This window comes from Zingiber officinale, chromosome 3B, assembly GCF_018446385.1.
Source record: "Zingiber officinale cultivar Zhangliang chromosome 3B, Zo_v1.1, whole genome shotgun sequence".
In the NCBI taxonomy this organism is placed as follows: Eukaryota; Viridiplantae; Streptophyta; class Magnoliopsida; order Zingiberales; family Zingiberaceae; genus Zingiber; species Zingiber officinale.
Window position 1 is genome coordinate 131830971 of NC_055991.1, and position 15112 is coordinate 131846082.

Sequence of the window (15112 nt, forward strand, 5' to 3'; positions counted from 1 at the left end):
GACTTGGGTTGATGAAATTCCAACCCAATCCGCTTAACTTATTTGGCGGGGCGGGCCAACCCGACGGGTCCAACCCAAATTGACGGCTCTACCTTGGATGCATTCAAGCCTGTGGCTCGTCCCCAATGTCATCCTTCGCGTATGCCTCGAAGTCGCTTCCCTCGGCCCTTGTCCTCGCTTCCTTGTTCACGGTCCCTCGGATGCTCCATCCTTCACCGGACCCGAAGCCATCAACCTGAGTCACATGTGTATCCTGCATACCTGCACACTCACATACACATATCAAATAATAAGGGTGAACCTAACTTAAACCCTTTGCCCAAACACCAAAATACATGGTCACACGGACCATTGGGATTGCTCCAACATATACCCCCTAAGTTTTTGATTAATCCAATAGGAAGGAACCAATACTGGGTTCCAAAATCTTTTTTAGATTAAATGTTTGTAAGTTAGCGCTTTTAGCAAGAAAAATTAAATAGTTAATTTCTTTATGAGGCTTTGTCTAAAAAAAATAGTTATTGCTCTAATAACCAAGAAAGCCTAGTGCCTCGCCACTGTCTGGAAGCCAAAATATTGAAATAAAATGTTTAATTAACTTACTAATAAAGCATGAAAATACAAATTAAACAATACTTTAACAAGTTTTTATAAACATTTTTTGGAAATTTCTCAAAAATATTTTGTTTAAATTGCCTAAAAGTTAGAGTTCTTTGTTAACTTAGAATTTATTTTGAAAAATTCCTACCCCATTTTTGTTGTGATCAAAGGGGGAGAATAGGAACAAGTTTAGGGGGAGTTAATATTTTTTTTAACAAATTAGTTTTTTGGATAGGAACAAGTTAATATTTTTTTTGAAAAATTGCAAATTCTATTATTGTCATCTTTATGCTTAAAATGTTAGTTTAGTAATTTCTTTAAATTGCTTCTTGTCTATTTTTACCCTAACTTGAACTTAGGTTGATGCACATCAAAAAGGGGGAGATTGTTGGACCCCGTGGTTGTTTTGATATGATCAACCAAGTTATGTTAGGTCCTGTTTGGTTTTGATCCATGTGTCTAAGTGTGCAGGAGCTTAGGAGCGCAGGAAGTCAAGCGGAAGATACAGCTAGCGAGAAGGACGGCATGGGAAGGGAGCCGACGGGCTCGGTGCGTCCGAAGGACGAAAGAGCTGCGGAAGAGTACACCGATGGACAAGAAGAACGTGCGCGACGTTCGAGGGACGAGAAGCCGGGGCGGAAGCCTACTCGAGGAGAAGGCTGGAAATTGGGTTCGGGTGAGCCTTATTTCAGTTGGCCGCAATCACCCAAGCAATCGGGACTTCGGAAGCTGTAAAGGAGAAAAAGAGAAACTGGAGCTATTTATACCCTACAACATTGAGGTCGCCCTCATGGCGTTGAGGGCGCCCTCCACATTGAGGGTGCCCTCCATGGCATTGAGGGTACCCTCAACCCAGTCTTTGTGACCATTGGCATGCGGATAAAGCTTTATCTACTTATCCCCTTGGAGGCGCCCTCAACCCCTTTGGAGGCGCCCTCAAGACTTGAGATAGGATTTTCATGAGCTATATAAGGGCCCTTGGAGCTAGGAAATAATCATTCAACTCTGTATTCAATTTCCTAGCACTTCTTGAGCTCTTTAAGTGTGTAAAAGGCTTATTCGCCTTCAGAGAAGGAGATTCTTAGTGCACTGTTCAACCGTCTTGGATTAACAACCATCTATGTTATAACCAAGTCAAATTGCTGAGTCTCTTATTTTTTGTTTCTTTTATTTTATTTGTTATTATTTTATTGTTGTTATTTTAAGAGTTGAAAGCTCGAGGAGGGTATATTTTATTTTGCAGACAATTCACCCCTTCCCTCTTGCCGGCCCCGCTGCACCAACAATTCACCCCCTCCCTCTAACCAACCGCTAAGGGGCCCACAGTATAATTACCTCTTCAGCTAAGTTTTTCATTACGATTTCTTCTAATTGCTCAAAATTAGTACAACACCACTCGAGCTTCATTCTCTTTCATCTCTCACACTACTGATCCCAAGACATAGTCTTGGAATTCTCATAAGTTTTTCTATTTCATAACCAAATGGTCCAAAAGCGAAGGATACAACACCTTGCATCTACCACTATTTAACAGAGATGACTTTCCCTACTGGAAGAGAAGAATGGAGGTGTACCTAAAGACAGATATCGAACAGTGGTTCTATATTCGACAAGGATACACAACTCTAAACGATAATAACAACGTGATCATCCTCCTAGAAAATTGGAATCCAGAAATGAAGAAGAAGGTGCAAACTGAGTTAAAAGCTATAAACACTCTTCAATGTGGACTAACGAAGGAAGAACTCAACTGGGTCAGACCATTCAAGAATGTCAAAGAACTCTAGGACAAGATGATCAAGCAATACGAAGGTGCAAGTGATGCCAAGGTAATGAAATGTGACTTGATTTTAAATAGTTTGTTTAATATTAAAATACATAATGGAGAAATGACAAGTCAGCTTCATGCTAGGATAAAAAACATCATCAACGGACTTCACTTGATCGACCACCAACTGGAAAACTGAGGCGTAATAAGGTATGCACTAAATTTTTTTCCCCTGAAACGCACTATGGGCATCTATAGTAGATGTTTATAAAGTTTTAAGGAATTTAAATAAATAAAAATTAGATGAATTATTCTATGAACTTGAATTACATTAACAAACTAACTCCCAAAAGATCGAGAAAGATATAGATTTCCTTGTAGGTTCTACAAAGCAAGTAAAAACAAAGACTAAACTTGAGCTACAATTTAAATCTGACTCAGACTCAGATGAAGAAGAGCAACTTATGAACATGGTAAGGAAGATGTTCACCAAAAAGAAGGATTTTAGCAAAAAAGATTTTCAGAAGATGATCAAGCCCAACTTCAACAAATCAAGCATCACTTGCTATGGATGCAACAAAAAGGGGTGCTACAAGCATGAATGTCTGAATCTCAAAGAAGACAAGCCAAAGAAGTCGAAGATGAAGAAGGCCCTCAAAGCAACTTGGTATGAGTCATCTTCGGAAGAATCGGACAATAACAAATCGAAGCATAACAACTACCTTGCACTAATGGCAACCAGACCAGAATCGGAAAGCGAGTCGGAACCAGAAAGTGAGTCCGAGTACGAGTCAAGCCATGAGTCTGTACTCACTTCCAAAGGTTCCAATGAGGTAATATCTAACTTATTTGCTCAATTTTTAAAAATCATTACATGTATGAATAAGAAATCAACTAAAACATCAGTTCTAAAAGCTTGTCTAATCAAGCAAATAAGACTAAATAAATTTTATGTACCTAAAAATGAAATTCACTATATAAAAATAAAACAAGATAATTCCTTAAATCAATCTAAAAAACTAAAACAATCAATTAATCCAAACTCGGATTACAAGTCCAAATCAAGTCAAAAAATTAAATCCCATGAACAAAGCTACAATCAAGTATTTTTTAACTACAAAACAAATCGATATAAACCTAATCAAAAACTTAAACATAAGTTCAATGATTCAGGGGGAGACACCAAATTAGTTGACACCTCTAAAGCATAGTCTATCCAGTTGGGTAATTATGTTTAGACTAAAAAGATAATTTGACGTTTGTCTAACTTAGTACCAAGGTGGGGCGAGATGATAGTACGTTAGGAAAACTTGGTCTAGGGAGTCAAGTGGGGTAAGACGTACTCTTCTTGGTCTATTTAGCTAAATGGAGCTAACCGAAGCTTCCTCTCCATATCCTAGAATAGTTAGATCACGGTTTATCAATAGGAAGATTAAATGTCTAATTTCTTAAAATGACTTTATCTAGAAGTGGTTATTGCTCCGATACCGAAGAAGGCCCTTGTACTTCGCCATATCTTGGAAGTCAATTTTTGAAATATATATTTAATTGATTGATAGTTAAATCTGAATCTAACATAAAGCTAAATTATCTTAAAACTAAATTCTAATTAACTCATCTCACAAAACAAAGAGGAATACCCATTTGTTGAAAACATAGATCAGGTGAAATGAGTAAGGATTAATTAAGCTTTAAAATTTCATTAATTAACTAAACCTTAAAATTAAATTAATTAAACTTAACTTTAAAATTAAATAAATTAAATGTTTAAATTAAATTAATTTTAAATCATTAAAAAATCTTTTAAAATTTATTTTAAAAATATTTTAAAGAATCTTTTAGTGAAATTGTTGGTGTAGTTAGCATCAATAGTCAAACTTAGATTTTGATGAATAATAAATGAATTAAAATTAGGTGTTATGTTTGTCTAACCTCTTTACAGAGTATGCATGAATTGATGAGTTTAGATGACCTGACACTAGGTTGAAGTCCAGTTAGGTCTGAGGATTTGATAACTGACACAACATCTAGATAGGTCAAGGAGTGACCAAATATCTGGCAGGAAATCCAGCTAGATTTGTGGGGCCTGATAGCTGGCTGAAGATCAATTGGGTCTACGGACCTGACAACTGGAGGGAGGGCCTGGTGGGTTTAAAGGTGAGTCAAGTAACTGTAAATGGTAAGTGAGATAAGTTACTAGAGGAGAGTGATCCAGTGAGGACGAGTCTCGGTGAGATTATAAGCGCGGTCCAACTTAGAGACATTTTGGATGTCTAAGCTGAGACCATGACTAGATCCTGATCTTAGAAAGAAAGAATATAATTAATAATACTATTTCTTTATTGTGCTAACTCAATTTTGCAGGTTACTTTTCATTATTGGACTAACATGAACTTGCAGGAGCTAAGTACAAAATCTAGCCTCGAGTGAATAGTGATATGAGGCACCTCCTATGCTTTGGAGGCGCTTGGGCTGCCTTAACTGAAGTCTCCTGTGTGATGGAGGTGCTATGAAGCTAGGCACGGAGGCACCTCGGAGCCCTTGGAGGCACCCTCGAAAAGATAAAGTTTGCAGATAAGGTTTCGTGCATGGAGACGCTCTGGAGGTGCCTCGGAGGTGCATTGGAGGTGCTCTTGCACGGATAGAAATCAAAGATGGCGGAGGTGATCGAGTTTGAATCTTTGGGGGATCAGGTTTGAGGTTGGAGGCGCCTCGGATAAGGTTGGAAGTGCCCTCAACACTTAATAAAAGCTCTGTTTGATGAGTATTGACAACAAAACTTCTACTCGAACTCAAATGTTCATTCTGCACCTTCGTCTTCACACTGTGGTTGTACTAATGCCCTATTGCGCTCGACCGTTGTTGGAGGACTGACACCAACACACGAGCACATCCAAATCTTCATCTTTTGTATTGGTAACGAATTTACTGCTAGTTTTTATAATTATACCTGCTTAACGGAAATATAGCTTGTTACATTATCTAATATTCTTTTGTATTCGATTACTCTACCGAAAGTTTACCTGTAAAGAATTTACTGGATACTCGTCGATAGGTCCGAGGGATCTGGGTCTTAGAGTAGGAGTCACCAAAGACTCCAAACTAATTAACCGATCGTGTCTTTGTCTTTTCTTGTGTTTTATTTTCTTTCTCTACGCACTTTGTTTTAAACTTTTAAAAAGCTAAAGTTTTTTAAATACACGTGATTCACCCCTCTCCGTCCTCCCCCCGTCTCACGTGTCATCGGTCCTACACTTATCACATGACTTTGAAAGAAGGTTACACATCCCGGGGGTGGACGATCAGGATGGTCCTTATGCGAACTAATGAGGCATTACTGAAACTAGATTCTATCGATCGATACCAAAGAGAAGGAGAAGAGGACCTTGCAGTCATCACAAGACCAATATTAAGGTACCAACGCTGACAAGAAGAGGGGAGGCCAAAGATAGTCTGGAACGATCAACAACGAAGAGATGAGAAACTTACTTAGGGATGAAAACACAAGGAACCTAAAGCGAAGATGAAGAAGATCAACGTACACACAAATCAGGATTGCATAAAATGACAACAACCCTTGCAATCTTATTTATATAGTGGGTCGTTTAATCAAGACCCTTGGATCTAGATCATTTGGGGAGTAAGAGAGGACCGCCTATAGCCCGACCAAACACAAATTACGATAATTCGTAATAATCATTACGCTGAGATAGGTGGTCAGTCTTCCTTGCTAAATGGTCATATCACTTAAATGTGATATAACCTTGGAGGCAATGTCGTCTCCCCAACTCGAAAATCAATGTTGATAAAGCATATTCCAGATTTAATGGACGTGATGGCAATTAAAGTGTAGATCTTTTTGACAGATGTGCCCCTGATTTACTCTTGACCACGTGGCAGAAGAATTAAGAATGAAAAAGATATCCTGCCACCTCACTATAGTCTAGTTAGCCAAAATTTTATCTCCTTCAACTAGATTTGAGGGAAAGATTAGTGATACGAGGGTAATCAAGGTCACGCGGCTAAAAAGGTCAAAAGCCATGATAGTAGTTAAGGCCTGGCTCCAAGCTACCAACTCCTGACTTCTCGCTCTAGGCTTCCAACTCTCGGCTCCAGGCTATGGACTCTCGACTCCTGACTTCTGGCTCCATGCTCTCAACTCCCGATTCCCGACTCTAGGTTACCGACTCCCAATTCCCAACTCCAAGCTATTGACTCCCGACTCTCGACTCCCGACCCAAGCCACCGACTCCCAGTTTCGGGCTACCAACTCCCAATTCTAGGTTCCAAGCTACCGACTACTGACTCCTAACCCCAGGCTACCTACTCTTGACTCCTGACTCCAGACTAAACTGAAACGGCTCTAGCTATAAAAAATTAAAGTAGGGAACCGTTATTCTTCAAGGACATGGATAATGCTGTCATTATCATACAAAACATGGAAAACGTAGTTATTCTTCAAGGACATGGATAATGATGCCAAACTTTCGTCTCCATCAACTAGATTTGAGGGAAAGATTAGAGATACGAGGGAAATCAAGGCCGCGTGGCTAAAAGGTCAAAAGTCATGATAGTAGTCAAGGCCCGACTCCAAGCTACCAACTCCCGACTCCTCGCTCCAGGCTCCCAACTCTCGGCTCCAGGCTATGGACTCCCGACTCCTGGCTCCATGCTCTCAACTCCCGATTCCCGGCTCCAGGTTACCGACTCCCGATTCTCGACTCTAGGCTATTGACTCCTGACTCTTGACTCCCGACCCAAGCTACCAACTCCTAGTTTCAGGCTACCAACTCCCGATTCCAAGTTCCAAGCTACCGACTCCTGACCCTAGGCTACCTACTCTTGACTCCTGACTCCAGACTAAGCTGAAATGGCTCTAGCTATAAAAAATTAAAGTAGGGAACCGTTATTCTTCGAGGACATGGATAATGTTGTCATTATTGTACGAAAGACGGAAAACGTAGTTATTCACTCTGACATAAATGTGCTATGATGGACATTTATTTCAAGGAACATGGCCACGATCGTGAGGAACAAGGGGGGGCATTGGGAGAATGTGACGGAGAGACCTAATCCTATATAAGGTAGCCGACCCTGAAAAGCCAAGGTACGTGCACATAACGCCTAAAACCCTAATTTCTATGATCAACTCCTTCTCAAAAGCTTTATTTGACCGTCGGAGTGTCCCCTAACTGTCATTCTAATCTGCTCCTCTAGGTGTGTTCTTCATCTCAGACACTTTGGAAAGGCTTCATAAGATTACAAGATCTAAAAATTTTTCAAAAGAAGTCAATATTAATGATATCTCACCAGCAAATTGATCATCGAGCATTCTCAGAGAGGATCCCACATAATATACAAGCACATAATATATAAGTGTGAACTCGATCTAATAACGAATAAAGGTTCTTAATCTGAAAGTGAAATCCAAGGAGTTAAAGACAAGTTTCTTTTTCTTGTTCCACTTTTTTGTGATGCTGATGAAAAGCCTAAAGAGTATGGATTGATCAACATTAAGAGCAAAGTGTCTCCAAATGTGTCTCGAGTGGGCATCTTTTCACAAAGTAGGAAAAAAAATGTTCACTGTGTTTCTATCTGGGTCCACATCAGTTTGCAAGAGGATTACTAGAATATCTTAAAATTAATACTTTCTGAAAGCTTTTTTGATGCCTCTTAAAGCCTGGAATCAGAATCAGAACCAGAACCAGAACCAGCTGCTCTCCTTTACATCTTGTTTTGCTTTCGTAACTTGTGGGGCCTAAGGTTTCCTGAACTGACCTGACCCATCTGTAGTTGATTCAGCTGAATCTGCCAATTCGATTGGACGAGTTTTGCTATTGCCATCTGGACCTGAACCAGACCTCTGGTAAACTGCAATATGTTAAACTGAAAGAAAAGTAAATAGCAAACACACCAACAACAGTTTGTTGAAGACAATAAGCTCACATCGAGAACTCCATTTGGACAAACTTTCACAAACGTAATCACGAATCACAACGCTAACAAACAAGCTAATCAAGAACTCTCAAACCGACGCACTAAATTAGTAGCTAATCTGCTGCTAGATCAAGTAAGCACTCCTTCAATTGTTTGCTATTTGTTCTTCACTGGCGGTAGTTACAACCTTCACAGGAGAAATGCCTAGCTTTGGAGGGCCTGAAAAGCGCCTAAGGTTTGCAGAAGACGAGATGCAGCTCTTGTCGACTGAAGGAAAGGAGAGGCGCTTCTTTGACGAGCGAACTGACCCTTTCTCAGGAGTTCCAGCAATATCACACACTAGTGGGCTGTGGCATCGGGACCTGGCTCTAGTTGACTCTGTAGACGCCATGTAGCTAGGTACAGTCGAGGACCCGAGGCTTTCATCATCGCCTATTGATGATCCTGCAATGCTGAACCTCCTTCGCCGCTCGGATTGCAGACTGAGCATGCTCCTCGAGTCATCATCGACGGAGCACAGGCGACCTCTTGGGCTCTCTGATTTCTTTCTGCTTGCAACAGATGGTGTCATGCAGCTTGGGGTTGCAGGTGAGCAATGGCTCGAAGGCCGGCTTGATTTTTGAGCTGCGGATGGAGTGCGTTCGAAGCTAGCGTCACGTTGTTTTGATGTGCGGACAATGAAACTGCAGCTAGCGCTCTTTATTGAGGCATGATCATTAGTTTCCTTTGAGCTTTGGTTCTCCCATGGCCTTGCTGCCATCCAGCGTCCCAACCAGCTCCATCCCCATTGCGGATTGCTTGGCTCTGTGAATACTGGAGTCAGGGATTTAGATGAACTCCTCCACTGAAACATGAAAATTAAAAATAAATATATACATATATACATATATATATTGGAGGAAAAAAAGAAGTATCAAAATAATAATAATAGTAATAACAATGACAAGTTCAATATAAACAATAATATTAGTGCAATGAAAGATGCCCACCACCTGATGGGAAAATGCATAAGCTAGAGCTCTTTCTCTTTTTATAGCAGCTTCCTGTTTATTCAGTAGCTTTGCTTCAATTTTCTCTTTGGGTTGAGGGCTATCATCCCATTCCTCCGCAATCTGTCAGACAATAGGAAAAGTTCAGTCCGGAAGAGAAGAAAGACTGAGGATGAACATATATCAAAAGATGAATGTCCAATCCAAAATGACACCTGAGTGATAGCATAAAACAATATGATTGAATGGCAAGTCGGATCATCCTGAGCAGCTAAAAGGCTAGGAAAAAATTATAGGAAACACTTGAAAGGTAACAATGCTAGCACTCTGGTAAAAGGGTAGGTTTCAAAAATGGTAAATGTCTTTCAATCCATATAAACCAATAGAAATGCTCATTCTCACTATGAGACTTAAAGAGGATAAGGTTGTTACAAGATCAAACTTCATACAGCTACTATATAGTCCTATAAAGCTGAAAAAGATATCATATAGCTGCATGTTCAATCTAAAATAACAACTTTCTCTTGTTTGAACTGAATCACATCAGAAACAATGGCATCAAAGGGTAATCAGATATCATGAACAGCCAAAAGAGCTGACTCTGGAAAGTAAACAAAGACACGGTCATGGTAAAAAAGACAGACAGGCAGACTTAATAACCAAAGTCATGAGATTCAAACAGTTTGCCATGGCATCAAGTTAAGATAGTAGGCATCAATCCCTAAAAAACACAAGTGTTACTCCACTTTCAATATGAGGCTTGAAAAGATCTGCTGGTCACAAGATCAAATTTTTCTATAGGTATAGTGTTCTTATGGTTGAAGTATCACTGCAATTGAGGCATGCATGTGCATCTAATACAATACATGCTTGTAGATTATCCATATTCATAGTCATTAATTGCAACGGCAACAAGAACATGCTCACATCATGCTCACTGACTTCACGTATTAGGTATCAATATCAGCACCATCAGGCTCACAAATCAGTGTCACTGATTCAGTGTGGTAATTATTCACAATAAACCATGTACGTTGACACCAATCATTTATGTCCATTTCAAAGTGCATTCATCCAGCATAAAATTGGATTAATTTAGTTCAAGAGTATGTTTGATGCCACTCTTCTATCTACAAGTAGTAGACAAGAATGGCATAGCTACAATTTTTTTATTAGAAGAGCTAGAAGAGATAAAAGTTGAAACTATTGTTTTCATGAATGAAATTCACTTCCCACATTGTTTAAATACATTGAACTATTAGTTCAGCATAGCATTTTCATTGAACTATTAGCACAGCATAGCATTTTCAAAGCAAACATGGAAATCTTGCAAGCATCATTATGGCAAATCCCATCCACAGCGAACAGGTGCCATTGACCCATAAAACATTCGCCGTTAATTAAAGTTGTTGTCATATGATCTTTTTCAGGAGTATTAGTTTGGCCTTGGCTGATTCTGAGTTCCAAACCCCGTGTAAAATAATGTTGCAGATAATGACAGAAATTGCATACATACCTTTACTTTCTCTAGTTCCTTTTCATGTTTCCGTTGCAGATGCCTCTGGAGAGCCTGGTTTTCCTCTGTCATTCTGACCCGTCTTGAATGTATCTGTGCCTGCACTCTTGCCATTGTTTGCATGCACTGCAATGTGTTTCTAGTTTGAGATTTGACAGCAGTTCCGTCCAGCACTCTCTTCAACCTGTTAAGTCCTCGCAAAGTTCTAGTTGTTCTTCTTGCCTTCACAAAGTTTTCAGTAAGAGAAATATTATCATATAAGAAGGATGAAGACAATGAGCGCAATAACTCATGGACTTCTACCACTGACAAACTTTTTCCTCATTAAATGCATAAGTTTCAGTTAAAGGCTATTCTTCACAGCACAACTAGCTTTAGTGTATGTCCAAAGGTGGCAACCTGGGTATTCAACATTTGTTAATTTACACAAGTGCAGAAGGATTCTGGTTCTAACAATCTGGACAAGATAATAACTTCTAAAAATAGTGTAAAGCAAACGATGTCACGCATTACTAAAACCAAAAGTAGCACATATTATAGTATTGCTCGCATTAATGGGGTTCCAAGGTACCAATAATTTCAATGTCCCACCATTTTAAATCAGCTGCACATGTTTACTATGTCAACTTGATAAAGTATCATTTATGTGGTTTGGTGCTCTTCTTATAGTTAAAGCCATAACAAGCACAGAGTTGCTTGCTTTATCTTCTCACATTTACTACCCAGTTGTTTAAACTTTGTTTGCTTTAAAGAGGCATACCAAACGGAAAGTGGTTTATCAGATGGACATGAACAACTGCCTCCAAATAACAAAAACAAGCAATTTAAGAAAAGGAAAATTATGGAAAAGTAATGTCCAATAAATGAAAAACACAACAGGCATGCCAGAGCTCTATGATTCTAAGATAACCAATATCGCACCAACTCAAACCCAAACCAGACTAAATTGCTTGCAAAATGAACTTGTGCAGAGAGACTTCATCGAGCAGTCAGTTCCTCTACAAATATGATGAACGGGATGGCATTTTCATGCCCATGTGTGCATGCCATCAGTTAGGGAGCCAATGTACTGAGCATTGGTTCCATCAAAGATTTTTAACCAAGCAGTTAATTTTTATGAAGAGCAAGTTGGGGGGAAAATGAAGTAGAAAGATCACCTGGTAACCTCGGTAAGCAGACTGGATCTTGACGGCAGCAATAAATTCGCTTGATTCACCAGTTTGCCTGGTTGCGGAGGTGGTCAGGCGGACAACCTCTGCCGCAGCCTGAGCCGCGACAGCTGCAGCTTCCGCAGCAACAGCACTAGCGAGCGCCACCGAGTAGGCATGCTTATTCTGTTCATCCCCGTTCTCGATCAACTTAGCCTCCGCAATGGGAGCAGGTAGTAACAATTGAGCAGCAGCACCAGTAGTTCCCACATCTTTTATAGGAAGTGAATCGGAAACCTTAACATTATCAAGACTCTCTTTAGGGTTTCCTCGGCAGCACTGGGGGATGAAGGCCCTCTTGACAGCACTAAACCACTTTCCTTTTCTACCCATGTCCACCTTCTGGGCGATTTTCTACTTTGTTAAAGCATCCTTGTGAATGGAACTGCAGTGGATGAACATGAAAATAAACAAGAAAGTAAGAAGAAATCTTAAAGCTCATACTGCGCACCCATGTCCAACCACAAAGATTGAACTTGCTATAACGCATAGAACCACTAGAAATACTGCGATGAGCATCTAGGTGAAACTAAAAATCGCTTTACTTACTTTATTCAAGGAAATTAAAATTTTATAATGGTAAACGTTTTAAAGAAAAAAAGGGGGATCCACAGACAGGAAAGGGAGAAAATGTAAAGAACGTATCTTTGCAAGCTACAATTTTTAGTTTCAAGGACACATCTTTGCCCTAAAAACATAATTTTAGCAAAAAATCAACTCTGCGTAAAGTTAAAACACAGAGAAAAGAAACAAATGAAGAACAAGGATGTCCTGAAAACCGAAAAAGGTAAGCTTTCTGAAAGTTTCTCACAATTGAGGAGGAATCAACAGCTCAAAAAGGTTCAAATCGGCTGGAGCAGCAACCGAGAAGAAACAGAAAGCAGGCAGTAAACGAAACGGGAATCGCAATGCCAACAATAAATGAGAAAATTTTTAGCCACGATTACCTGGTTAGCCTGGTGAAATGGCAGAAGCACTAGCTAAAGGGTCCTCGCTTTCTTCCACACGCTGTCAGGGAGCAGAAAAAGAAGAGATCCAAAGAGAGGGTTGGTCATTGGCGGAACGATCACGGTAAAGACCACAAAGAAATTTTTAACCCTCGCCACACTTCCTTTTACCCCTTCTACGGGACCAGAGGAAGGAATCGAAGGTCCGAAATACCAGATCTCGTCTCGGAAGCGTGATGACGTAAAGGAAGCCGCTGCGCTGGCGGCCGCTGTCCGCTGTGGCCCACCTTGGCGGTAAGGGAGGGGTCTCGCCTCTACCAGCCTACCTTCTCTCTCGGCTCTCTCCCCTTTGAGCTGTCACCGTAGCTGGCGTTGCCCTTTTTAATGATGAGGCAAATGTCACTTCGTTCCTGCCTCCCCATCCTTTCTTCTCCGTTCGTCATCTCTCTCGATGCCGTGACGTCGTCGGATCTGGTAACCGCCCGTCTCGGCCGTCAGGAACGGGCAAACTGGTCGGATGCTCCTCCTGCCATCGAGGTGGGATGACTAGACAAGTCTCACCGTAGTCAAGTCTCACCGCTACGGTGGGCTGGTGTCATAAGTTCGTTGGTGGGTGGGACAACCTTTGCTCAACTTAGGACCTGTCAGTCAACCAACATGACTGGAAAAAAAGTATCCAGAATTAATTAAGTCGGAAAATACAAATTCGTCTTTTAGTATAAAATTTTTAAATTAATTAATTAACTAATTAGGCTCAGCTTTTGTATATTATTTCAAATTTAACACGCCATTTATAATTATAAATATTTAGCTTAGTATAATTTGTATTTCAATCCTCTTTTAGTATAATTTTTTTTTAGCTTAGTCTGATAATATACTGATGACGTCACATCATATCACATATCAAATAGATTGTGTGCATGAAGAAAAAAATACATTTTTAAAATTACAAGTTTGATTTTTGGGGTATGTAACCCATTTATTTGCGTCGCATGTAAAATGTAAAAGGCATGCTAATTATATTATCATAATTTTTAAATTAAATTACAATCATCAAATTATTTAAAAATAATTGTTCTTGTCTGAAATGAGTAAACCACTGAATTTTCGAGTTAATTGAGTCGCCAAACTTCAAGTAAAAGCAAGAAAGAGAGCCGAATCAATGGAAGCGCTTGCTAAGTCTTAGAAAGAAAGAAAGAGTTATAATGGAGGATATATAAGAGATGCTTCGATTCAATCACTCTAATGTCCAAGTTAAATCTCCGACAGAGGAAATAGAGAAGAAGAAGAATAGTGAAATGAAGAGTTCCAGTTATGTGCACGTACTTTTTTTTCCACAGGAGTGGATCCTTTTTATATCATAACTGTCTAATACCTCTTTCTTTAGGGTATTAATTGATAATGGGATGCTTGACATATTTTGATGAGGAATGTGTCACATTATAACTAGGATTATTTCACCCACATTTTTGTACTATGGAAGATCATGTTTTACTAGTTATTACACGCCAAGTGCACCATGTTGTTATAGGTCGTTGAGGCTGAAGAATTTGAGTATATTAGGTCGCAGGGTCTCAGACTAACAAAATCAAGCCAGATAGGCCTGAACGTCGAGTCGGTAAGAGTTGAGCTGAGTTGAGTGGGGTCAGGCAATGTGCCGAGTCGATAAGAGCTGAGTCGAGTAGGGCATGGTAGTGTGTCGAGTCGGTAGAGCTGAATGGGTCAGTATGCCGAGTAGGTGGAGTTGAGCCGAGCAGGGCAATATGCTAAGCCGATGGAGTTGAGGCGAGTTGGGTGGTGTGCTCAGCCGGTGGAGCAAAGCTAGGCGGTGTATCAAGCCGGTGGAGAGGAGCCGAGTTGGACAGTGTTTCGAGATGGTGGAGGGGGCTGAGTGGGGTGATGTGTCAAGTTGATGGAGCTTCTTGTCTCGGGTATCTCAAGCGAAAGTGATTTGGTTGACCTATCTGGATTTTGATCTCTATCTCAGTAGAACTATTGACATTCTTGGTATAGGTGCAGACTTTCGATACTCCCCGTATCAATAATCATGTACAATAGTTTAAATTTAAGTGGATCTAATACTCTTGATTATAATATTATATTACATATTTAAAATTATCGAACTACGTAAATGAAATTTTGGAATA

The 15112-nt window shown here is 40.0% G+C and overlaps 1 protein-coding gene across 4 annotated transcripts; it reads right to left on the bottom strand.

The window, feature by feature from the left end:
* Window positions 1-8247: 8247 nt before the first annotated feature.
* On the bottom strand, window positions 8248-13527 carry LOC121967805 (protein IQ-DOMAIN 3-like). Of its 4 annotated transcripts, XM_042518257.1 has the most exons (6): window positions 13180-13527; window positions 12966-13026; window positions 11968-12403; window positions 10811-11032; window positions 9295-9417; window positions 8248-9149 (listed from the first exon to the last, which is right to left on the bottom strand). In XM_042518257.1, the coding sequence occupies exons 3-6, from the start codon at window positions 12349-12351 to the stop codon at window positions 8451-8453; spliced, it is 1428 nt and encodes a 475-aa protein (XP_042374191.1). In that variant the 5' UTR covers window positions 12352-12403; window positions 12966-13026; window positions 13180-13527; the 3' UTR covers window positions 8248-8450. The 4 variants fall into 4 exon arrangements, with proteins under 4 accessions (XP_042374191.1, XP_042374194.1, XP_042374192.1 ...); XM_042518260.1 differs by lacking the exon at window positions 13180-13527 and having other exon boundaries at window positions 9298-9417; window positions 12966-13172; XM_042518258.1 differs by lacking the exon at window positions 13180-13527 and having other exon boundaries at window positions 12966-13172.
* Between the last annotated feature and the right edge of the window lie 1585 nt (window positions 13528-15112).

Coding starts and splice junctions, on each gene's coding strand:
- LOC121967805 (XM_042518257.1), bottom strand. CDS start 12,351: ATGGGTAGAAAAGGAAAGTGGTTTAGTGCTGTCAAGAGGGCCTTCATC. Junction 9,418..10,810: donor AGGAACTAGAGAAAGTAAAG/GTATGTATGCAA, acceptor ATTGTCTGACAG/ATTGCGGAGGAATGGGATGA. Junction 9,150..9,294: donor ATGCATTTTCCCATCAGGTG/GTGGGCATCTTT, acceptor TTCATGTTTCAG/TGGAGGAGTTCATCTAAATC.